General features: G+C 39.4%; 1 protein-coding gene across 3 annotated transcripts in view; it reads left to right on the forward strand.

The window, feature by feature from the left end:
• EFEMP2 (EGF containing fibulin extracellular matrix protein 2) overlaps window positions 1-24,786 on the forward strand; it is a 31,586-nt gene continuing 6,800 nt past the window's right edge. Inside the window, exons 1-8 of one of the 3 annotated variants that reach the window (XM_075188636.1) lie at window positions 1-191; window positions 3,992-4,075; window positions 14,873-14,921; window positions 15,052-15,279; window positions 17,965-18,087; window positions 18,413-18,529; window positions 22,211-22,330; window positions 23,013-23,132. In XM_075188636.1, coding sequence (XP_075044737.1) covers window positions 3,992-4,075; window positions 14,873-14,921; window positions 15,052-15,279; window positions 17,965-18,087; window positions 18,413-18,529; window positions 22,211-22,330; window positions 23,013-23,132 — 841 coding nt within the window. In that variant the 5' untranslated portion in view covers window positions 1-191. Of the gene's footprint in view, window positions 192-765; window positions 833-1,088; window positions 1,483-3,991; window positions 4,076-14,872; window positions 14,922-15,051; window positions 15,280-17,964; window positions 18,088-18,412; window positions 18,530-22,210; window positions 22,331-23,012; window positions 23,133-24,786 lie in introns of those variants that run through there. The other 2 variants (XM_075188635.1, XM_075188634.1) reach the window with 2 other exon arrangements.

The raw sequence follows: 24,786 nt of genomic DNA on the forward strand, positions 1-24,786 counted from the left end.
TTATATAATGCCAAGTAATGAAAAGGACAAGTTAACATGAGATTTGTGACAGTTTACAGCTGCCACGCCTGAAGAAGACACTGGGGACAGAGAACTGGAACACAGTTTAACCCATTCTTGGCAAGACAAAATAAAAAGAATCCGAGCAAGACTAGAGAATACAGAACACAGCCGGACGTGTAAAACAAAGGGTGGGAGACTAAACAATTGGAGGTGGTGTGAGATAGAAAAGATTATAAGTAGTAAGGGAAAGATAACATGAGGGTGAAAATCTACTGATGCAATCATTTTGTTGCTACATCTGCTTGATTTTATAGATATAATTGATAAGGTTTCAACTTATGCTGACGTGTTGCACAAAGAGTTTAATTTATGTACTTAAAGATGCCCTAGCACGGGGCAGGAAGTAAAATTCATATCCAGTGGGATCCACTCCATACATACAGAGCCCCAGGGGCCGTCTGATAAGTTACATCTGTGTGACACAGAAAGTAATGGAGCTAACTGGCATGTGTTCATATGGCACATTTCCCAATTTAAGATGTCCCAGGTCATTTCACGCAAAAGTAAATAGACTTGTAGCCAGGTGTGACTTGATGGGCATCATTTTCACAAAAGCCAGTGCTGCAACTGTTCGGTCTCTCCTGTGTGCTGTGATGCATACATCTAAATGAGGAAGGTGTTTTAAATGTCAAATAGGTCAGATGACTAATATGGGTGTAGTTGTGAATGTATTTGTAAGCAATCAAGGTACCATAGAGACTCTGGATACAGAGTATTGAGGAAGATCTTCAGAAATGTTTTAGAGGTTTGGGGCCTCTTACAGTGAAAAGTAATTTGACTTGTGTGATTATGTGAATGATGTCTGGGGGGGTTTGTTACAGTAGCGAAGGACGTGGTTCTGGTAATATGTGTAACAGGGGAGGAGCACAGATCTCCGTGAATTCAGGGGCTCTGGCTACAGCTATATCTCAAAATTATTAGAGTTCTGGGGATCTCTAGGGGAAGGAGTTGTGACACTAGTCTCTAGGGGTGTGTAAGGGGTGGGGACCCAGATGGGGGTGAACAGCTGGACATGAAAGAGCTGTGTGTCTGTGTTTAAGTAAAACCAGGTGTGGGGGGAATTTTACTGGAAAGTAGGGAGGGATTGGCAGAAACTCAGGAATTTGGAGAAAAGGAGAAAAAGAGAGAGATGGAAGTACTGAGAGACTGAAAGACAGAGTGGGAGGTGGTCACTACATCAGAGGGTAGAGAGTGTGTGACTCTGAGAAAGAGACGACTACTGGGATATTGTTGGAGAAGGAGGGGAGAGAGGCATACAAAGAGGAAGTGAACAAGGGAGACATTTAGTGCAGGGAAAAAAAAAGGAAGAAGTGGGAGTGAATATAGAGAGAGGGAAAAAGTGTGGAAGAAGTCAAAAAACATTGTAAGACATAGATTTGGTAACTGAAACTGAACAAGCTGCTTTTAATTCACAGAACCGTGAGTAACCAGATTTATCTATGTATATTTCTAAAACATGTCCTCTTCCTGCTATATTTATATTGCTATATTAGTCTTACTGTGTGTATCTCCGCTCCAACTCCAATGAATGAGCATAACGTTAGTGAGGTGAGGTTTGCATTTATCATCATAGCTGTAACACAAAGGTGTTATGTAGTAAAGTGTGTCTGTGATTTATATCATTGGGTGAAAAAAGGTAGTCATATAGTCATCAACTGGTGATATCTCACTTGATGGTCACTTTCTCAAGAATATAGCAAAGCAACGCATTCTATAGTTCTCTTATTCTGCAAAAGACATATTTGTTAAACCAGATAATGTATTATTAGCAAGTATCTGCAAAATTCATGGAGATGAGGAATTGTTTTTCTCCTTCTTTACTTTCACTTGTGACTTTTCTGACACATTATTGTTATGATTAACATTTATTTATGCGGTGCAAGCATACTCCACAGCACTTTACAATTGGGAATAATCTGTAATCAAACAAGACCATGTATTCACAAACAGATATATAGGTAGGAGAGCCCACAAGCTTATAATCTACAGGTAAATAGGAGCTTGATACATGTTGGCCCAGCAAGATTGCAATGAGAAAAAGTGCTTAGTGGTGCTATATGATCCAATCGCACAGCATTAGGTTTGTGGCGCTAGTTGTATATAGTTTGAAGAGGACACATACTTAGTGAGCGGTTTATGTCTGCTCTCCTAAGTGGTGTGTTCTTGAATAGTTATTGCTTTTTTCCCACCTGTGATATATAATTTGCCCCCATATATTGAAAGTACTTGTAAGGATGATCTCATAATTGCTCAGTTTACATGCTGCTTTTTGTAGTTGTTTCTGATCTCAATAAATCTCTGCTAAGGTATATGTGCATGTGTAACTATAATTAACCTCCTAAAAAGTCATAGTGGGTGGAAGTATATAGTAGTAGTCATAGTAACAGCCGCAATTATTTGATCTAACTTCTCTTTGACTATGGGAAATATCACTTGAAATTCTCTTAGCTGCTTTTTTGCCCACATATTCTGAAGCTGGAGGGGATCAAGTTCTGGAGTAATGGAAGAAATTAGAGTTTACTGAAAGTGTACAGGATACCTGCAAAAGGTCACTTAGATCTGAATCCAATATTTTGACAAACATGTTGTCTTCATTTCCCTGAGAAAGGCATATTCATATAAAAATGAACACTACTACAAAATGTGTTTTGGATGAATTTTATGAATTGTGACCTTCCTATTTCACCTTTCTGTACCAACAGAATAAAACTCAACAAGAATTTTAACTGTTGTGAATTGATTAACAGATTGGAATAGGTTTCCAGCATAAGTAAGAATAAAGAAAACATTATTGGGATAAACATAGTGTGCAGCACGGTGACTCAGTGGTTAGCACTTCTGCCTTACAGCGCTGGGGTCATGAGTTCAATTCCCGACCATGGTCTTATCTGTGTGGAGTTTGTATGTTCTCCCTGTGTTTGCGTGGGTTTCCTCCGGGTGCTCTGGTTTCCTCCCACACTCCAAAAACATACTAGGTTAATTGGCTGCTATCAAAATTGACCCTAGTCTCTCCCTCTCTATCTGTCTGTGTGTGTATGTTAGGGAATTTAGACTGTAAGCTCCAATGGTGCAGGGACTGATGTAAATGAGATCTCTGTACATAGGTGCGGAATCAGTGGCGCTATATAAATAAATGGTGATGATGATGCTGCTATAAGCCAATGTGATTATTCATAGATGGACTTGTTAATCTGCTGTTGTCTGTCTGCTTCTTGCTGGCAAACTAGGACAACAGAGATCAAAGTCAGGAGATCAATGTAAGAAAGTCATTAGACCTGCTAAATTTGAGATTTTCCTGGAGATAATATATGTTGTCAAAGATTCGTAAATATGGTAATTTTTGAGGCTGTTGTGCATTTAATCTGTGGAGGACTCTCCACAATGTCAGAGATGCGCTATTCAATGATTATTTGTAACTTAAAGCTCTAAAACACAGTAGACTTATATAAAAAAAGTTACTTATGACATCTACCAGTATATATGCAAATGTTTAAAGAGCTTTTTATGAAGATAACTGAGATAAACATGTGGTTTGGGGAATATAATTTTCCCACACACAGCAGACTTCCTGCTGACTCTTGTCAAACCTTTTTTTTTATCCCCGTATTGCATAAATAAGAGAGCAATAGATTGTATTAACTACATGGCAAATGTGGAATGAGAAACTTCTCAAGATCTGTCAGTGCATGTGATTGGTAGCTCCTTTTTGTATGTGGTAACAGGTTTAGAGGTCCTTCAACATTTGACTGCAATATAGAGATAAATTGAAAAAAAACCTGAGCATTTTAAGTTCTGGGAACATGTTTGTGCGTTTGTTCCTTAAAGTTTTGCCAAATTCAGAAACATCATTACAACATAGCAAATTAAATCCAAGCTATAATTGTTTCTCAATTACTTTACATTATAACTTTTTTCTTGCCCTCTATAGATGCTGTCTGTCTGCTCTCTACTGCTCTGCATCCTTCTGGTTCCCAGTATGCAGCAAGAAAGTGAGGAACCAAACACCTTCACGGTAATACATAAGTTGTAGAATTGTACTAGTGTGAGGTATTCATCATAATCATTATGCTGTTTAAAGCAAACTAATGACTTGCCATTCACATAAGGCAGTATAACTAACATTTGTATTCATGCTAGGTGTAATTTATATCTGCCCATAATGTCCTTGACATGGACACTTTAACATAAAAATGTTTAATTATAGCTACAAAGGATGGATAATGGTCAGCCCAAAGCCTAACAGAACAAATTTGTATTCATTCATGAAAAGTGTTCTACTGCTAACTGTGATGCCTTTAGCAACCAATCAGAAGTGTGCTTTCATTTTCTAAACTGTACTAGAAAAAATACATTGGTTGTGTAGGCAACATTACATTTTCTCTATACTGTTTATTGTGGAACAGTTTTCAGAAATATCTTCCAAAGTCTAGGGACTTAACTACTTTTGACACTAAAGAAATACACAGCACTTTTTTAGTTCTGTTCCACACTTTGTTCTTTTCCATGTCGATCATTGAGTAAAACATCCAATTTATTACCGGCATGATTTATCTCAGACATTATCTACTTCTTTGAATAATACTTTTACTAATGAAGAGGTTGCAGCTTGTTACATAAATACAACCATTGGGCAAAGACCAGTGCCCTGAGCTTCTGTGCATATTATACAAAACATTCAATAATATTATGACCATGGGAGCCAACTTTTTAAAATGACCGGAGATGCTCACGCCCTCTCCCCCTCCACCATAATGAATAATTCCATGCATAGACAAGGTTAATGGCTACAGGAGCACAAATAGTGCGAGTGTTCAAGTACTCACAGAGCTGGCTCCTATTCATAGCAACCCTTGGGCTATGTAGAATGTTATGCAGGGCTATGTAGTGGAGTTGGGTTGATGTGTTGATAGTGAATATTTTGACAACAAAATGGTGATAGTGTTAAATGTCAACATATTCATTCTGTTGACATGTTTAAAATGGTGACATTTTGACCATCAACAGTAGTAATGATAATAGTCACAATATCGACATTCAAAGGGCAATTTCAGCACAAAATAGTTAATATAAAAAATAAAAACACATTAACCACAAATCCCTTCCCCTCCAAAAAAAAAAAACAACTACTTCAACCTTAATGCTGCATGGGGTCCCTTTGATTTTACTAGAACCAGCACTAAGCTTTGACAGCCAGGGCCGGTGGCAATATAGCAGGCGGACCCACATTGTGGGGTTCCCCTGCCATAAAGTCAACCAGGCTGGTCAGCACGGGGCTGGATTCCCTAGGAAGATGGGGTCGGCAAAAAAAAAAAACGAGCTCCCCCCCTTAGGAGTAACAAGCCCTGTGCTAAAAGCACTAGGGCTCTTCCCAAACCCCTGGATGTTTGCTGTGTGGTGATAAAAATATATTTTAAAGTAAAGACACAATTTTGCCTTGGTGCACTACAGCTCAGAGCAGGCCCAGGCTCCTATTAACGGTTTGGGCATGCTGGTGCTTGTAGTACTGGAAGCACCAGCATACCCATGGCTGCCAGGGCATGCTGGCACTTAGGAAACTGCTGGGACCTGTAGTGCACCAAGACAAAATGCAAATAAAAGAAAGCACCTGATTTTAAAAAGATTTTAATTTGAAATAAAAAAAACACCCACCTCTGTAATCCAGGATTCTCCATGTCCATAAAATTATATCCCTCGAGCTAGCAGTTGTCACCTAAAAGAAAAGCTATGTCCATTAAACAAAAAACAAAAAAACACCACCACCACATCCCAGGTCCTGCAGCTTGCTAGACACCCAAACAATCCACCGAAACATGCTCAAGAAAATAAAAAACCATTACAAATGATGCAACCTAGGTCTTGACAGCAAGAGCTACCGCTGCATAATGAAAGAAATACAGCAACTAGGTCTACTTATAACCCTGGGCTTTCTCCTGCCCTCAGAGCTAAGGTCGTGGGAAAGCTCCAGGTTACGAATATTATTGCATAGTAGTAATGCCAAGAATATAAAGAGGAATTTGATAGAGATAAAGTGGTAGATCAAAATATTCCAAAAAGGAGAAGTGAAGGTGTTGCCCATTGCAATTTAGCCATACTTGGCCACTTTTCACTATTCGTCTCCAGGAGATCCTGGAGGGTAGGTGAAGTGTGAGGACAGAAGGGGGCTGGGTGAATCATGTCATTTTGCCAGAGGCCAAATTATGCGATTCGCTGCAAATTGCATCATGGAGGTTCCCATCCTGCCCACTTTTACTAGGAAGTGGCAGAATGTGAGAGAACAGCCTACTCTCCCAGGAGTGCGGGAGACCTACCCAGAGTGGGCAAGTATGATTTTAGCTAGCCTTTTCTTGAAAGTACTATATAGATGGTAGCTAGAATCTGATCGGTTGCTGTGGGCAACACATCCACTTTTCCTTTTGAGAAGGTTTGATAAATCTACTCCATAATGTCAAGCTACAAAAGACAGATTAAACTGTAAACTCTCTCAAGCAGTGCCCTCCTTCCTCCTCTGCTTCCACCTCATCCACCTGTGCATCCCCCTGTCTCTTGTCCCCTGCATGTTCTTTACAACATGTATTCAAAAAAAGAACAATAAGAAAAAATTCTGATATGGAGGCACTCACAACGATACTACAATTAAAACTAAATCATATATTTTTATAATCTTTAAAACATTTCTTCAGACTAGTCTCCCAAGATTAATGTGGTGGTAAGAATTTAAAAAAGTACAATTGAATAGGGGGTATAAAGAACCATGTCAATATAGTTCCTCAGTACTCAGCTTATGTATGTGACTCTTATTTAATAGAATACTTTATTACATTTCCACCTTAGGCTGAGAAGGTTCAATTCCCTTATTGTTTTGTTGTTTTATTTCATTGCATCCTCTCTCACAGAAGGATATTCAATATTTCACTTATTATTAAATATTTATTATCTCTATTATTCTGGCTTCCTTTACTGATTACTGTATGTTTCATATAGCACACCATGGATTATACATTGTATTTTATTAGCCATTAATGATTCTATGAAACTTAATGCACTTATGAGACCCTACTCTGTTTTGTTCAGTCTAAGTTATATTAACATTTCCTATGTATATAAAGTGGTAAATCACCCTTTTCTAGAGCCTAGCTGTTCAAAGCAAAACAGTTTGGTTCATTAATATTTTGTCCATCACGTCAGATACTGTGGCAATGTCTTACATATGTATACAATTAAGCCGCCTAGCGGTTAGTTTGACTTTTACTTTTACCTTATTGCAGTTACTAAGAGTTATCTTACCTAAATAAATAATGACACATGACACTTGTTTGGTGAATGAAAGGTCATAAATTTTATTGAAAATTAAATTACAGTGGTGGAAACAAAAAGCAAGACCAATTAGCTATCAGCCATTCCAAAACCAGAATCATTGCAAATTAAAATATTTGGACACTTCTAGGCGGTGGCACCTGACTGTACTCCATTTTGGGGCCCAGGCAGTGTTCCATAACTTCCTGAGGAGTCCTAATTGAATCTCCCTGTTAAGGAAGAGTGCCCAACTCCCACCCGAATGTGTCATTATGACTTCTGATTGGCATGTTTTTCCGCTACAGCTAGTTTCCCCTAAAGAAACTGAAGCCTGCCACCCACAGTGACCTCTCAAAGCCAAACAAGAACCCCAAAAATTTGCTCCACAAAACAAGCAGCATCCTCCTCAGACAAATGTCCCCCTGCCGACCTGCAGTGGAACCTGCAGCGTGGAGTCCCCCTGCCATAATGACCTAGGCATCTAGTACACTTCCTCCCAGCGTGCCCCCTGCACAAGCGGACAAGCATGCAGTAATGCACAGGAAAAGCATCCGTTCATATGAAAGGACCCATGCTACTGCCTCCAAATAACGCCTTCAAAGCGTATGTAAAGCCCCTGGACCAAATAAATACACTTACGGACTTACAGAAGTACCACAGGACCATTTTCCAGCAAAATTTACATACCCTCAAACCAGATCACATCACTTAGAAACACTTCATCTCCAGAGCCATTCCACACCTTCACAACCAACAGCGCAGCATAGGCTTTACCATTGATAGAAGACATATTCATACAAAAACCCAGCGTGGGCCCTGACCCTCACTTCCTTCCATATGTCCTGCAAGACAACTGCAATTAGCAAAGGTCAAAAGCCTTTACAGCACACCACATCCTGACCCAGAGTAGTGTGGGCCTCAACACTCACACCCGGCACAGTAGTGGGGATTCCTTTCATATAGTGCTATCAGTTTATTATTTATATATTTTGAAATTCGAAATACTCTCAGTACTGCAGTATCCATCACTGCAAACTACCTCTTCACCCGCAATAACTTTCAGTCCCAACCACTCACTCCCAGGACCACAGCGGGGATTTTAATTCAAGACCACTCTATTAGCACACACAATATCTTCGTCCAGAATAAACTGTGTGCCTCAACACTCACTCGCAGCACCACAGCTTGAATTTAATTCAAGACCGCTGTATTAACACACACAAAATCTTCACATGCATTAACTCTCGGGTCCAACCACTTCCTCCCAGCACCACAGTGCTCTTTTTTAATTTTATTTTTTTTATTTATATGTCCCTCAGGACCGCTGTATTAGCACAGCGCACAACCTATTAACTCACGGGCCCAACGACTTACTGCCGAAACTACGGCAGGGACCACCGAGCTTTGGCTCCATGAGTTGTGCCGCCCTCTCTAAGGAACCTCACACCCTTCAAAGATCACAGGAAACAAATCGGCATCTGGCAACACTCCCTAGCTAGACGCCAAGCGGGGCCAGTAAATGCAGAGGCAACAGTACCAAAAGGAACAGAGCGGAGTCAACTGGGTGAACGCAGAACCCATCCCAGTTGGTGCCCATCCAGAAAAGAAGGTCATGGTAAAGGAAACAAAGCATAGCCAAATGGTTATATTCAGAACTCAGCCCAGTTGGTGCCCATCAGCGACAGGAGGCAGGGCAGAGGAGGTAGGGGCAACCCAGGCAGGGCTGTAAGAAATGGGTAGGAAGGGGAAATCTGCCTGGCAGTAGTATTGAAAGATGGGGCAGAAAGCAGGGAAATCAGTGGTAGGAAGGTCCCAGCTGCGTGAGCAGGAAGGGGATAGATGAAGCCTGCAGGCAGAGGACCTGGGACTGCTGCGGTGGCAGGCCCAGATACGGACGGTCCTGTACTGTTAAGGTTTAGACTCAGGCCGGACTAAAACCAATGCAAACATGGATAGAGCATACAAACTCCACACAGAGACAGCCCTAGTCAGGAATCATACTCCTGACCCCAGCGCTGTGGTTCAGAAATGTTAACCATTGAGCCACCATGATGTATGCTGCTTACATAATGTATTACTGGAACATCCCTTCTGTGTCGAACACCTGGCAGGGGAGAAGCTGCAGAGAGGGGTTGCTAGGGGCAGAGGTCCGGATTCGATGTTGGCGCACTTGCACGCGCCAGGACTAAAGGCCGCGCCACACTGCTCTATTGCTTGCCAGAAGTCCGGCGAGTAAGGTGGATGGAAAGGCACCCGGTCCCCGGCTGCAGTGGGACCCCAGGAAGCCTCAATGAAGCAATAAGGAGAAACCCGGGGTCTATTAGGAGGCAACATACTGAAATTAGATGACTATTAAGGGGGTGGGGGGGGGGGCAGCATAAACAGTGAAAAAGGGAACATATTAACAAATGAACAGAGAGAAGGCAAATGACATTATAATTCTTGCATTCTGTTATCCTTTCCTTTATTTTTTTAGAACATTAACAGAAACATATAGTTGTTTTTTTTTTGAGTCTTAGTTTTAGGTGTTACATTACACGCTATGTTGAGATGCCATAATCCTTCCAGATGTTTAATACAATTTTGGGTTTAAGGCCTAATATCTACAAGATGCTGTAATTTCTTTATTTAATTTAATTTCCATTCATACAATAATATACATTCTATTCCATTAGCTATGTGGCAGTTTTCTGTATGTGAATTTTTTTTTTTGTTTATTACATCTTTACAACTCTTATATACCCTACCTATTACATCTTATGCACATGTTATGTTATGTTTCCTGTATGTCTATTAGTATCTTTGTTGCTCCTTTAAAATGTTGTTATACTTCCCCTGTGTACTGCACTGTAGAATTTTGTGGCAACTTATAAACGATAATAATAATAATAAGGATAAAATAGAACCTTACATAAAGACGAATATTGCTTTTTTTTCAAGTGCCTTCACCTGTGAGACCTGGTTTGCTGAGCCTTTATCTGTGTTTTGTCTAGTTACTCTGAACTTTTTATGTATTTATTTCATTGGGATTTCAGTTCCTGGACATGTACCTCGACTATGACCCATTTTCTATGACTGCTAACCATGGCTTCCAATAACTATCCTGAATAGGCAATTGTCCAGCTCTATCTATATCTACTAGGGTGTGGTATTAATTTTCAGCACTGATAATGTTGACAGAAATGACAGCGACAAAAAAATAACGATTAGTGTAAAAACGGCAAGGTAAAAAAAGCAACTTACCATGTAACAGACATCCAGGATTCCCGCCTGCTTTAATCATCTCCACATTCAAACAGCGACTATTCCAAATACAGCCATTACAGTTGTTCTCAAGCACTCACAGAGCTGGCTCCTATGATCATGACCCCTTATTTGGTTATTGCTAAAAGAAGTAGACAGAGTTGTAATTGGTGGAATGTGTAATGCTAAATAGTTAACAAACCAAGTTGGAAGTATGTACTGTGTTTTATATAGTGTGCTTCTGACACCACAATTTTCTTGCATTAGTTTGATAAGAGCCTTCCATCACTACTGTGTGCTGTTGGTGGACTCTGCTACTGCCACCATCTAACCCTAGCTAACTCTCATTGTGTGGCCATCTACTGGCCTCCATTATCTCCCCCACATCATTACACTACTCCTAACATATTCACACAAGTGGACAGGTCACTAACCTCCTCAAGACCATTAAATTAATCTGAATTAAGGATTGAGTGAAAGACAGTAACTGTTACATTGGCTGGAAGCATATACTAGTAGTTATCACACACTTATATACATGTAAACCGTATTGGTGCCTGTCATTTGTCAGAACATCTGAGCTTGAGGCCATAACCAATGCCAGCAGCAGGGGACAAAGGGTACTCCTGCCATGTACCCATATGAAGAAATGACACCTGTTACTTGGAATTTTTGCAAACAATAAACCACATAGCATATGTATTTCATACGTTTACATGACCAGCATAATTTTGTTTTTTTAATACCCGAGTCTAGTCTGATATGGTGGGTGCTTGTTTATTTTTAGAGTCATTATACCAAAGCATTGAATATTTTAGGCTGCTTTATAGCGCTCTCCTTGGTGTATAAAGGAAGAGTTGTCACCTCTCTGAGCCATAATAATGTTCCATTTGAGTTTGTGCCAGATATCTAATTCTATGTAGGCTGATCAGCTCCAGGTTAATGCAAATGTGTACAAAGCTGATGTGAAAGGATAGAATACTATTAAATATGGTACTTTCCCCTTTAATTTGCAATACCAATGTGACAACTTTATTAATGAAGGGAATGTGTATGGTAAATAAAGATTGGATACATTGGATTTGTTTACATTGGAAAAAAATGTCTCCTTAGGGGTGATCTAATTCATCTTTTAATGGTAGTCAGTCTATGACATTCCTTATAAAGTAGTACTGAACAAATGAATAACTGGATTTAAAAGTGGTTTGGAGGCCTCTCATAGTAGAAAATGTATCTCCAGCTATAATTATTAGAATACATACATTTGGGTAATTGGCATTTATGTGGCCAGGAAGCACTGTAAGAAGAATAGATAGTACTTAATTGCAACATTACTTACTGCGGGATCTGGTTCATTATGAAACACAAAGTGAACGCAATTTGTGCTTTTTAAAAACAGACAGAAAATTCAAGCAGGTACGCCTGCATTCAACACGAAGAGGAACTAAAGAAACATTTCTAGTTGAATATGGGTGTAAGTACGCTCTGCCTATACGACACTTGCTTTATGGAGACAGACACAACACCTCACAATACCTATGTGTATATAAAGTCCCATCAGGGCACACAGATTAAAATAAATAATATTACTGAAAAAAACAGTAAAAAAAAAAGAAGTGTTTTAACATAAATTACATTTATCAGGATGCTATTAAATTCTTCTGACATAAAATGCATTTTGAAAGCTGCAAACACATGTTTCTAGCAGACATATGTGACTGTCACTCGGCACTTACACCTGCCCTGTAGCTGGTGTAAGTGATATGGCTAAAAATCACATACCTGAGAGATGCCCAAAGCTAGTATTGGACGAATGTGCGCTTGAGCTTGGCACACCCTTATTGTACACTGTTTATGTGTATACGCTCATTCCCTCCCTCGTTCCGGCCCTGAAATTGTATTTTGTCGGAAGTGTCCTTTGTGTTCAGAGATTAGATTTTGTTGTGCTCACTGGCGTATAGTCCTTTTCTGAGCATACACAGTGCAATTTTATGCAAAATATGGCACCCTATGTAGCTAATGTAGCAACACTACCACTTGTACACTTTTATCCAATATAGCTTGCAGTACTTTAAGAGTTACAGCAAGTTGATGGATGGAAGACAGTTACAACAGAGATCAGGATCAGAGATGAGTCACTTTTACCTTTGCAGTCTGGCTGGGCCGACTGCAAATGTAGACTTAACCTTATGTGTCAAACTCCCATTGTCCAATAGATTGTAAGCTTGCGAGCAGGGGGGGCCTTCTCACCTCTTTGTCTGTTTTACCCAGTTTGTTTATTAGTTTACTATGTTTGTCCCCAATTGTAAAGCGCTACGGAATATGTTGGCGCTATATAAATAAATAAACGATGATGAATGATCAGGCGGGGAAGTGCAGAAAACCGCTATAGAGAGTCTTTGAAATACAGATTGCTAGATGCTGAGTATGCATTAAAGCCCATCATGCCTTCTTATATGTGCTAAATGCAGTAAAATTGGTAGAGAAACAAAAATATTACAACATAATGTTTGGAGTATTTTGGATTTGGAATTGTAAATAATTTCTAAATTATTTAACATCATTTACATCATTTTTCTAATCACTTTAGAAGTTGATGAAGCTGCTAATATAATATCTATTTATTCAGTTTTACAAAGACAAATGTTTCAGGGCTACTGGCTAAACATAATAAATCAGGCCAGACCCGCTCATATGAAACAAAAGGTAATCCTAGGTTGTCAGTAGGGTGAATAAATCACAAACCAATAAAGAAATAATGTACCCACAGTATGAATTCAAAGTCCACATAATGTATAAGCAGCATAATTATTACCAAAGCCTAAATACATAGCCTTACATTTATCCTGCTTGACTTGCCTATTGGGTCTTACAAAGCTAAGTGTAATCTGCAAATATGAGCAACTTACCATGCCTTTCTGTTTTGGAATCAGAAGAAGGGTGTGGCCACCTTGTATGGGGGCTTGGTCTTACCACAAGGGGTGTGACCATGCATCTATTTCACATCGTTATTTCAAACTTACACCAAGACATTTACAGGTGTCAGGACACAGACATCAGGGCACCAACCTCTCATATATTTCTAATACACAGATATCTGCGCACAGACCTCTCATATCATCCATATACACAGACATTGGGACACAGACTTTTCACCTACTGCTAACACACATATCAGGACACGGACCTTTCACCTCAACGCATTTTAAAAATATGCTACTTTTAGCATAACACTTTCAAGTGCAAACACAGGATTTTTAGAGGTGGGTTCCATGCCGCACCGCTAGAGTGGGCATGACCATCCCTCTCCCATCCCTTTCAAATACATGGGCAATGCTGCGTGTAGTATTAGGTGCACACCGCTCCCTCTTCACAAGTAGTACAGTGTGAAGCATGACATACCTCCCAACTGTCCATGTGGGGGGACAATGTCCTGATTGAGTGGAACAGTCACACCAGAATTGGACAGAATAGCTCTCACATTAACTAATTAGTATTTAGTATGTACCCCCCCCCCCCACCCCCATACTGCCCAATATTACATTGCTATTCACATTTAATAAATAACACAAATTTCCTCCCTAAACAGCATTAATTTAATAGCATTCACATTTATTACTTAAGCCTCTGTCTCCCCATACTGCAACAGAATTCAATAATTAGTATTCACATTTACTAAATAGCCCTCCTTCTCCCCAAATTTAAACCTTACATTCAGTAGCCCAAAACCACCCCAGCATTAAATAAATAGTCCTATCACCCCACCTTAAATGAATAGTCATTGTCATGACCCCACTATTAAATTAAATAGCCCCGCCATCAAATATTCCTACTAATAAATTAATATCTCCTACTTACTATGATTAACACCCACCCTCTCAGTTAAATAAATAGCCCTGCCTCAACCTGCACTACAGTAAGGGCCCACCCCCACCCCAGGCCCCACACTTAACTTCTTCACTGTGTTGGAGTCTGCCTCTCATTTCCTGCACAGTTGGAGGCCGTGCAGATCATGTGGTCCGCGCCCCACGTGACATAAAATGTCAGCAGAGCAGGGGTGGACAAATACTGTGGAGAAGGTAGGAGAGGAACGGATCTACAAATCCATTCTGTTACTCTGCACATCTCACCGCATGCAGTGTAGTTGTTGGCCCCAGGAGAAGGGCCTGCCTATCGGTAAGCTCTGGGCAACTTGAAACCCCCCTGATTTAATAAACAGATAAATGTACACACACTGTACCTCTGACCTAATCGCTTTCTCTGTATTTTATAGGAATGCACAGATGGATATGAATGGGACTCAGAAAAACAGCATTGTAAAGGTACTGTATAATAATCCGTTTTAGTTCATCTTTTCCAAAGGATTGACATTTAATCTTTTCAATATTGAATATTCTGACATCTTTCCTACCCTCATTAATCGTTTGATGCCTTTTTTTACATCGTTTCTAGATATTAATGAGTGTCAGACAATCCCTGATGCCTGCAAGGGTGAAATGAAGTGCATCAATCATTATGGAGGTTATCTGTGCCTGCCTCGTTCTGCCTCTGTGATTAGTGATTCCAACCCAGACCCGGATACTGCTGGAGCTCCTCTTGCGGGTCCTGGAATTGATCAAAGAAACAATCCCTGTCCAAGTGGATACCAACCAGACTCGCAAGGATTGGGCACCTGCGTAGGTGAGTGAGGTGTAATCCCTGGTTGCCTTCATTTGCAGTTGTCTGTTCTCCCCAATCTGACAGCTGTGTGTTTATATTAGAGAAAAAAGGAGGAGTACAACCGCACTAGGTCTATAGCCAAGTATCCTATATATATCAGTTTATAGTTGATAATAAACTATCATTGAAATCAGCAGAATCGCTGAAAGGTGCACCCTATAACCTGGAGATATATTGGTAACAAAAAGGACAGAACAGAGGTTATGACGTGGGGCACTCTAGGATACGAGGTTAATGAAGGTATATGTAATAAAAAGCAAATCTTTATTGGTATATGTTAAAATACATACATCCTAGCAAAATGAAAGCTACGCGAAATAATTAAAAGAAAACAAGAACAGTAAAACTAAAAGTTGCAAATCAACTGCAACAATCGCTCTGTGGTCGAATTCTTAGGGCTAATAAATCATATAATATGATATAAGTACATGGATCAGTGGGCAACTATCAAGTCTTAATGCAGAGGTATGTCTGTAAGATTGTCTATCCTCTGTCTATCTTATCATAATAAGTACCATAGACTACTAGGTCAAATAGTCTCCTTTAATTAGGAGCCCTAATCGCTGTCCTGGTACAATTCTCAAGGATAGAGATGTAGTATACTAAAATAGTATAACTAGTATGTGCCAGTTGTATAGTTTGAACACTGCAATTGGTAACAGGCTCATTATCTATCTAAGAAAGTAGGGACAATATAAGCCGTCAAACTATACTCTGCCCCAAAAAAAGGGGATACACTTGGTAGTATAATTACTTATATATAGGTCTAACAAGTTTAGAGGCTGTGCCTGCTAAAATTCCTAACACACAGATCTAGCAAAAAATGGAAGCTGTGTCTGCTATAATTCTTGGCACACATGCTGATAATTTATCCAGAGATTAATATCTCGTGAGCCCTCTAATCCTGAGTCATATGAAGGCATTAATCACTATAATGTCCCCAGAGCCCCACATGTTAATTATATCTCCGTTATCACTTATGAATCATAGAGGTTCAAACATTGGTAAGGCGCTCACATCTATACTTATGTGTGAGTCTAACTTGTCTGTAAACTGCATCCACTAAGATTTATGACACACACTGGTAGTCTATCTAGATGATAGTATCTTGTGTCTCTCGTCAGCCCTCTGACCCTGAAATAAGTAGAAGCGCTAATCACTGTGGTGTCCCCAGAACCCCACACATAAATATCGTTTTAATTTTGGTAGGTCTGTAAGGACTAGATATATACAGGGCGCTATCTACATAATTAGATTCAAAACACACAGAGCGAACGCCAACGCGCGTTTCGCTTAATTAGCTTTTTCAGCTGTGTGTTTATGTAGGAAAGGTTGTTTTTTACTTTTCTGTTTAGTGTGGCTGTATTCCCCTTCTTACCTGTACTGACTCTATAAAAAGGTCATATACTATTTATCTAGAGACCTTTCATAAATTACATTTACAATGTCTAACCATACTTGTCAGAGATCTGAGAAGCTAAAGATGAGTAATTGGCTTTAGCTGAGTGTGACAGCTTCCCTGGAAATGCCCAGGTAGTTGGGATGTAAAACAAACATTTTACCCAATGGTGGGATGGAAAATGTGAATGGAACTTGATAGTTCGAAAATAACTCCAGTCCCCAAAACCTTAAGCTGTGTTAAGAGTCATTACACACATTAACACCACGCTCCCTTTACCTTATATCCCTTCCATATGTCTTGCCTGCCTATATGCATTATGTCTCTCTTCCACTGCTTCCTATCCTCAATCCCAGCCCTCTTGCCTTTGTCTCCGGAAATTTTCTTCTGCAGGCTCCTCTCACATAACCACTTGCCCTAGTACTCCGCCCACTATATCTCCTCATTTTCTCCACTGGACCAATATGCCGTTAGTTTTTATTATATCTTGCTTGCTGCCTGTTACCTCAGTCCCAAAATATTATCTCCCCCTTAACTTGATGGGGAGTTTGCAGGGGAAACAGTGGAAGGGCAATGTTTTTGTCTTTATCATGTCAGCACCTTTGGCACCACACAAGGCACCCGGAAATAGTGTGTCCTCTATTTAATATTGGAACTGCCTGCCTGCTGTGGTACAGACATCCAGACATCATTGGCAATGAGTGTGCAGGGATGGTCACATTAAAAATAGGGTCAGTGGAAAGGTGCTAGCATGAGCGCCCACAGAGCTGGCACCTATGGCAGTGGGAGAAGTGGCAGTATGGCATACCGCCATATACAGTCTCACATTGAGCACTGGTTTTCCCATAATAAGTCTTCTTTACCTACAAATATTGGTAGTGTTAAAAAAAAATATATATGCAGTGCAGTTGTCTTTCCTGTGAAGTTCAATACACTGTCATCATTATACCAGGCATCTTAAAATCTCCAAATAGATTGTCTATGGCTTGGCACAATGCAAATGCCACGTTGTAGTATTGTCAGGAATGCATCTTGGCATATGCAGAGGACAATTTTGGGAGCTTGCTGGGGCAAATACTACGGAAAGGGAGCAAAAAAGGAAAAACATGGACTAGAGCAGGAGAAACTGTTTTTTTTAGACCATTAGACAATTGCCCAAAACTAACAGATGACTAACAAAATATACTGCTTCTATCACAGTAAGTCAAGCTTGTGGTTGTACTCAGCATTGTGTTCTGTATTTTCAGATGTAGATGAGTGTGAATATGAGATGGACGACTGTCTGCCCAGCCAGGAGTGTGTAAATATACCCGGCAGCTATCATTGTAAGTGTCCAGAGGGTTACCGGAAGATCGGAAATGAGTGTGTAGGTGAGTATAAGATCACACATACTCCTATTAGAATCTCCTGCTTTTCTCTACTAATAATATTTCCAAAGATCTCCAACAACTGATTTCCATGTTCTAAATGTTCATAACTTTAACACAATGAATAACCTTATCATAATGAATTATTACTGACCTTCTAGCACTCCTACCAATTAACCTCACATTGATTTATATTATTTTGATACAACCTCTAATTTAATGCTTCTTTCATGTTTATTACTCTACTTTATTCCTTATTTTCAAGTATTGACACCAATTCAGTTATGAATGATGAGATGACTAATATTTCTTTTGTCTATCCTCGAAGACATTGATGAGTGCCGATACAGATACTGTCAGCATCGTTGTGTGAACTCTCCTGGATCTTTCACCTGTCAATGTGAGCCAGGATTCCAACTGGCTTCCAACAACCGCTCATGTGTAGGTAAGAATAGATGACCTGTTATCAGATTGTAAGGTTTCCAAAGCTAATACAAGTTGCAAAGAAATGTCCAAGGGCTAAGTGTCCTTTCCTACATTGTAGAGGCTACTTGGAGCTTTTTTTCCCAACAGACAATAGTAAATATAGGGCAAAGACCAAATTAGTGGTTACTCTTACACTCAAAATGCAAGGGGTAAATTACAACAGCATCTAAAGAGTAGAGTGTATGAAACTATTTTTTTTAACTTTTCTGTGGGTACAAATTATGCTGTATGAAGGTTTCTTACAATTTAGCATTTTGGGTAAGATCAGACCTCTGTTAGGATTTGGGATAGTTTTAGAGGTTGACATATGTTTACAGTTACAACTTGAACATGGTTTAGGCCTTGGCTTAGGACCTAGTCAGGTGTTAAATCTTGGCATATGTTCATATTTATTATTTGGGCTTATGTTACAGCTATGTAAGGCTGTAAAGATAAGACTGTTCAGTTCATTTTGAGACTAGCATCATTTTCATGAGGATAATTTTAATGAAGCGCTTTTAGATAAGTGGTTTTGGGGCCTACTCTCTCCATGCCCCATTACCAATAGTGGCTCCAAGGCAAATTTTGTCCCTGACTGTCAAAATTCAGTGGATCAATGACTGTGGAATGTGTTGGATTGTACACTTGAATGGTTATCCACTTTTGGACACACTGTCTTGCTAAAACCTATTTCATCACTGTATAACGGATAGGAAGGATGTTTTACCCTGGAACACCCGTTATCTGAAGCCAAGAGATGGCTTATGTTGTAGTTTACAGAGCTCTATTGAAGAGGCCTGGATGGATTGTAACACTCAGCTCTGAGCTGTAGCAGAAGCCCCCTATTTACTACATGGTGGAAGGGCGCATTTTTTAGAACTGAACTTTTTAAAAGCTGACAACTCATGTAAGATGAACACACCAAATATGGAATAAATCAGACATTGACATGCCTGAACAAAAAGGGCCATGCATGACTTTTTATTGTTTTCAAAGTACACTTTCATAAATGTGTTCTCCCATGTAAATATACCAGCCACGTGCCCTTCCACATAATATAACAGCCATGTGCTCCCATACATAATATACCAGCCACGTACCCTGCCACATAATATACCAGCCACGTGCCCTCCCATATAATATACCAGCTATGTGCTCCATACATATTATACCAGCCATGTGTCCTCCCACATAATATACCAGCCATGGGCTCTCATACATAATATACCAGCCATATGCCCTACTTCATAATATATCAGCCATGTGCCAGCCAAACACATAATATACCAATCATGTAACCCCATACATAATATAACATCCATGTGCCCTCCCACATAATATACCTGCCATGTGCTCCCATACATAATATACCAGCCATGTATGCTCCCATACATAATATACCAGCCATGTGCTCCCAAAACACATAATATACCAGCCATGTATGCTCCCAACACACATAATATACAAGCCATGTATGCTCTCAACACACATAATATACCAGCCATGTATGCTCTCAACACACATAATATACCAGCCATGTATGCTCCCAACACACATAATATACCAGCCATGTATGCTCCCAACACACATAATATACCAGCCATGTATGCTCCCAACACACATAATATACCAGCCATGTATGCTCTCAACACACATAATATACCAGCCATGTGCTCCCAACACACATAATATACCAGCCATGTGCTCCCAACACACATAATATACCAGCCATATGCTCCCAACACACATAATATACCAGCCATGTATGCTCCCAACACACATAATATACCAGCCATGTATGCTCCCAACACACATAATATACCAGCCATGTGCTCCCAAAACATATAATATACCAGCCATGTATGCTCCCAACACACATGATATACCAGCCATGTGTGCTCCCAACACACAGGATATACCAGCCACATGTGCTCCCAGCACACAGGATATACCAGCCACGTGTGCTCCCAGCACACAGGATATACCAGCCACGTGTGCTCCCAGCACACAGGATATACCAGCCACGTGTGCTCCCAGCACACAGGATATACCAGCCACGTGTGCTCCCAGCACACAGGATATACCAGCCACGTGTGCTCCCAGCACACAGGATATACCAGCCACGTGTGCTCCCAACACACAGGATATACCAGCCACGTGTCCCAAACATACTTAACAAGTCATGTGGCACCCAAACAAATAATATAATGGACTTGTGTTACCACAAAAATATACCAACCATGTGTCCCAACACACATAATATAACCGCTATGTACGCCCATACATATTGTACAACCATATGCTCTCATACATACCGCAGCATGACATAAGCCACCAAAATACATAATATGCTAGCTATGTGTCCCCACATGCATAATATACCAGCCATGTGCCCACAGATTATTGTGCCACAACACATAAAATACAGTACCAGTCATATACACCCATTGTCCTCCTCAGCACTACAGCATCCGAGGCCCACTTAGAATGGCTCCTGGAGTTTGTATTCCTATACACAGCTTTTTAAATGGTACTATTAGGACAACTGAAGCGGTGCCCTGCTCATCCCTTGTCATAAACATTTCTATGCAATATGTGCACTTTAAAAAGCCAAATAATTTCACTGAAGAGTTTATTAGAGCAACGAACAGGGTAAATACAACTGATTTGCTGCAGAAGGTTGTTTTTTTTTTTAATATATTCCCTTATTTTGCTGTCCCACAAAACTTGTTGCCTGAGAGCACTTCTGCAGGTTTACTACTAATAGGCACAACCCTTGCTTTGGCCTAAAACAGTTGTAGCATTTTGTGGCTGAACCATACAATTGTTCTTATAACTTCACTAGAAACCAGTGATATGACTGAGGTATTTTACAACCCATATTCTTGTGGCCTTGTTTCCTAGTATAAATATTGGTGCAATCCACAAATGGCTGTTTCCACTTTGCGGAAAAAAATACAAAAAAGTCTTTCATTTGAGGTAGTAGCATTCATATGTTGTCATTTAGTACAAAATCATAAATTGATAGTTACCAACATCTTAAAATAGATTCTAGAAACATGTTGCTTAAGAGTTGGCTCATAGAATGAGAATAGATTGTAAGAATTGCTGGCAGCATGCTTAAAGGTTGCTTTTAAGGTGATCTACTAAACATCACTAGTTTGGGCACATTAGTTGAAGAGTGTGGCGTTGGAACGTGACAGAATTTGTATTTAGGTTGTTCTGTGCAGGAGGAGTAATCGTAATAAGTCCATGGGGGTGTTGTTAGATTACACATACACATGATTACACATACACATGACTACACATACACATGATTACACATACACATGATTACACATACACATGATTACACATACACATGATTACACATACACATGATTACACATACACATGATTACACATACACATGATTACACATACACATCATACACATACACATGATTACACATACACATCATACACATGATGATAGGATTTCTGAAATGTCAAATTCAGATACTGTGAAGTGTAGCTTGGAAGGAAGCCTAGACGTAACCATCTAACTGTATAATGAGAAGTGTAAGAGAACATTGAATCACGCTTGATATTAGTATTATTAGAACATGTTACACACAGTAAGATATTGGTCCCATGTAAAGCTATATCTTATCACTTGCAGATGTTAATGAGTGCTCCATGGGTGCGCCGTGCCAGCAACGCTGCTATAATACCTATGGCACCTTCCTCTGTCGCTGTAATCAGGGCTATGAGTTGGATCATGATGGGCATACATGCAATGGTAAGTAACTTAATGGAATAAGTTATATTTTTACCAGCCGGATTGAAGGCAAAGGGTGGTCACACCAAATATTGATTTGATTTAGATTCCATTCACTTTGTATTTTTCTTAATTGATAAAAATAAACTATTAACACTTCTGTTTTCGAAAGCATTCTTACTTTGCAGCATTTTTTCCACACCTGCCTAAAATGTTTGCACAGTATTAGAAGTGTGAGATCTATTGTCCAAAGTGCCAATGCCAGGAATTTGTTTTCCAGCTTCTTCTTACACTGCCCCTTATATTAAGTTCCTCATTAAATGGTTTAGCAGTGCTCCACAGAGTAACTGTAGGAAGACACGCTTCATGATCAGGTCTGTGTGTATGACATTATTACAGAACGACTGGAACTATTTTATTTGTGTGGTGGAACGTAATAAAAATAATGAACATGCCATGACAACTGACTTTTTTTTTTGTAATCTTTCTATGTTGAGCAGTTAACAAGCAAATGTAACGAGTACATGAAAACGGACACATAATCCATATATTTTGCTATTGTTATAGTCTAAAAATATATATGGTTAACTTAATTTGTTTTATTTTCAAAATACTACTGTACTCTCTCAAGAATATGGTTGATCACATAGAATATTCTGTGTGTGTTTATATTGCTATTAACATACAATTGCATTTCACACAGATATTGATGAATGCAGTTACTCCAGCTATCTATGCCAGCATCAGTGTGTGAACGAGCCTGGGCGCTTCTCCTGCATTTGTCCGAATGGTTACCAGTTGTTTGGCACCCGTCTGTGTCAAGGTGAGGTCATCAGTCATTCTTTGATCCTAGTATCCCACACATCCTTTGTAGAGGTGCCTCAATTTGAGCAAAGGGCATAGGCTTAGAGAGCAGTATAGCGCCATTTTTGAAGGAGCAGAATTATGCACCAGGCGATGGGAGAAGTTGAGTGGAGTGAGGGTGTTCCTTGCAAAAGATGGAGTAGGCACTTCCCTGCGTTTAGTTTTGCAGAACAGTGCAAAAACAGGATTTGAATTTGGAGAGCAAGTTTACTGTAATTAGATAAATGGATGGAGACAGTGACAGAACTATGAGATGTGGCTCCAAACTAGCTAAATGTATAACCTTGCTCTGATTTTTTAATGTGTCCCTGTCACGACAGACATTTGAATAGGCTACATGTATATTTACATTTAACGTATGTTACACATAACATAGACTCTTCTTATTCTCCTTTCGAAATGCCAGCATGACATTAGCTACTTTCTGAGCAGCTGATGTTTATAAGAGTGTGAACTGCCCATGTTGTGGCAGGAGCACGCTGATTGTGCTACTGAGGAGCATCTTTAAGTACATGGATTCTGAATGATCACATAAGATCGAACTATGACCCAAGATTCCATAGATTTTCCTATGCTTCTAAATCATTTATTGCTAATAGATGCTAAATCAAGCCTAGTTGTGTAACCCCACAACTTGTTTTCTGCTCTGTTTCTAACACAACCCTGATCGCAGATGCATTTTGAGAAATACATATACTTCTGTTCTACATTGAGATATAGAATTTCTCTGAATATGTGGGTAATTCTGCAATGATGTTTATTAGTAGTGTGCAGCTATATCTGTCATAACAAGATTTAAGTGAGATACTAATTTTTGTTGTGTCCGTGATTGCCTATATTGGTCACAGCATGTTTGACAAGAACTGCTCTGATTGTTATCAACAGGTACACTCTGTGCCTTTACTAGTTGTTGGATGATGTTTATCTGTTATTATTTGTGCATCTTTAAAATTTCTGCTACCCTCTCAATATGCAAAATGATTTCCTTGTAGTATATATATATATATATATATATATATATATAAAAATACAGTGAAACGTTGATTACACATACTAGTATTACATTATATCCTGCAAAAACGGGAGTTTTCCCATCCATAGGGCTTTTTTGTTTTTTCTTCTACATTTAGTGGTTTTATATATATATATATATATATATATATATATATATATATATATATATATATATATATATATATATATATATATATAGTGTGTGCGTGTATATATGTATATATATATAATTAGTTTTTTTACGGGTTCTGATAATGGAACTAAGTCAAATCATGCTCCTAGTTCCACATATACACAGGCCTCTGCATGTATTCAGTAGAGCCCCAGAGCCAAAAGATTTTGCTGTGGTAGCTATGTATTACTTGATAAAATAATGTTAGATCACGGCTATAAGTAATTTTTTAGAGCCACGATAAGTGCCAATAACAGATTACACTTATCCTCACATGATCTATAGTAAAAGTGTTCTAAACAACATAACTAATGCTTATTTGAGCTCCCTAGAGCGTGCCACAATCTTGATGATGCAAGCCCCAGGATAAATGTTCATGAACCGCTCAGTAGTGCAAATCTCAATTCCGCTACAAGATCCCAAAATC

This window comes from Mixophyes fleayi, chromosome 10 (assembly GCF_038048845.1).
Source record: "Mixophyes fleayi isolate aMixFle1 chromosome 10, aMixFle1.hap1, whole genome shotgun sequence".
NCBI lineage: Eukaryota > Metazoa > Chordata > Amphibia > Anura > Limnodynastidae > Mixophyes > Mixophyes fleayi.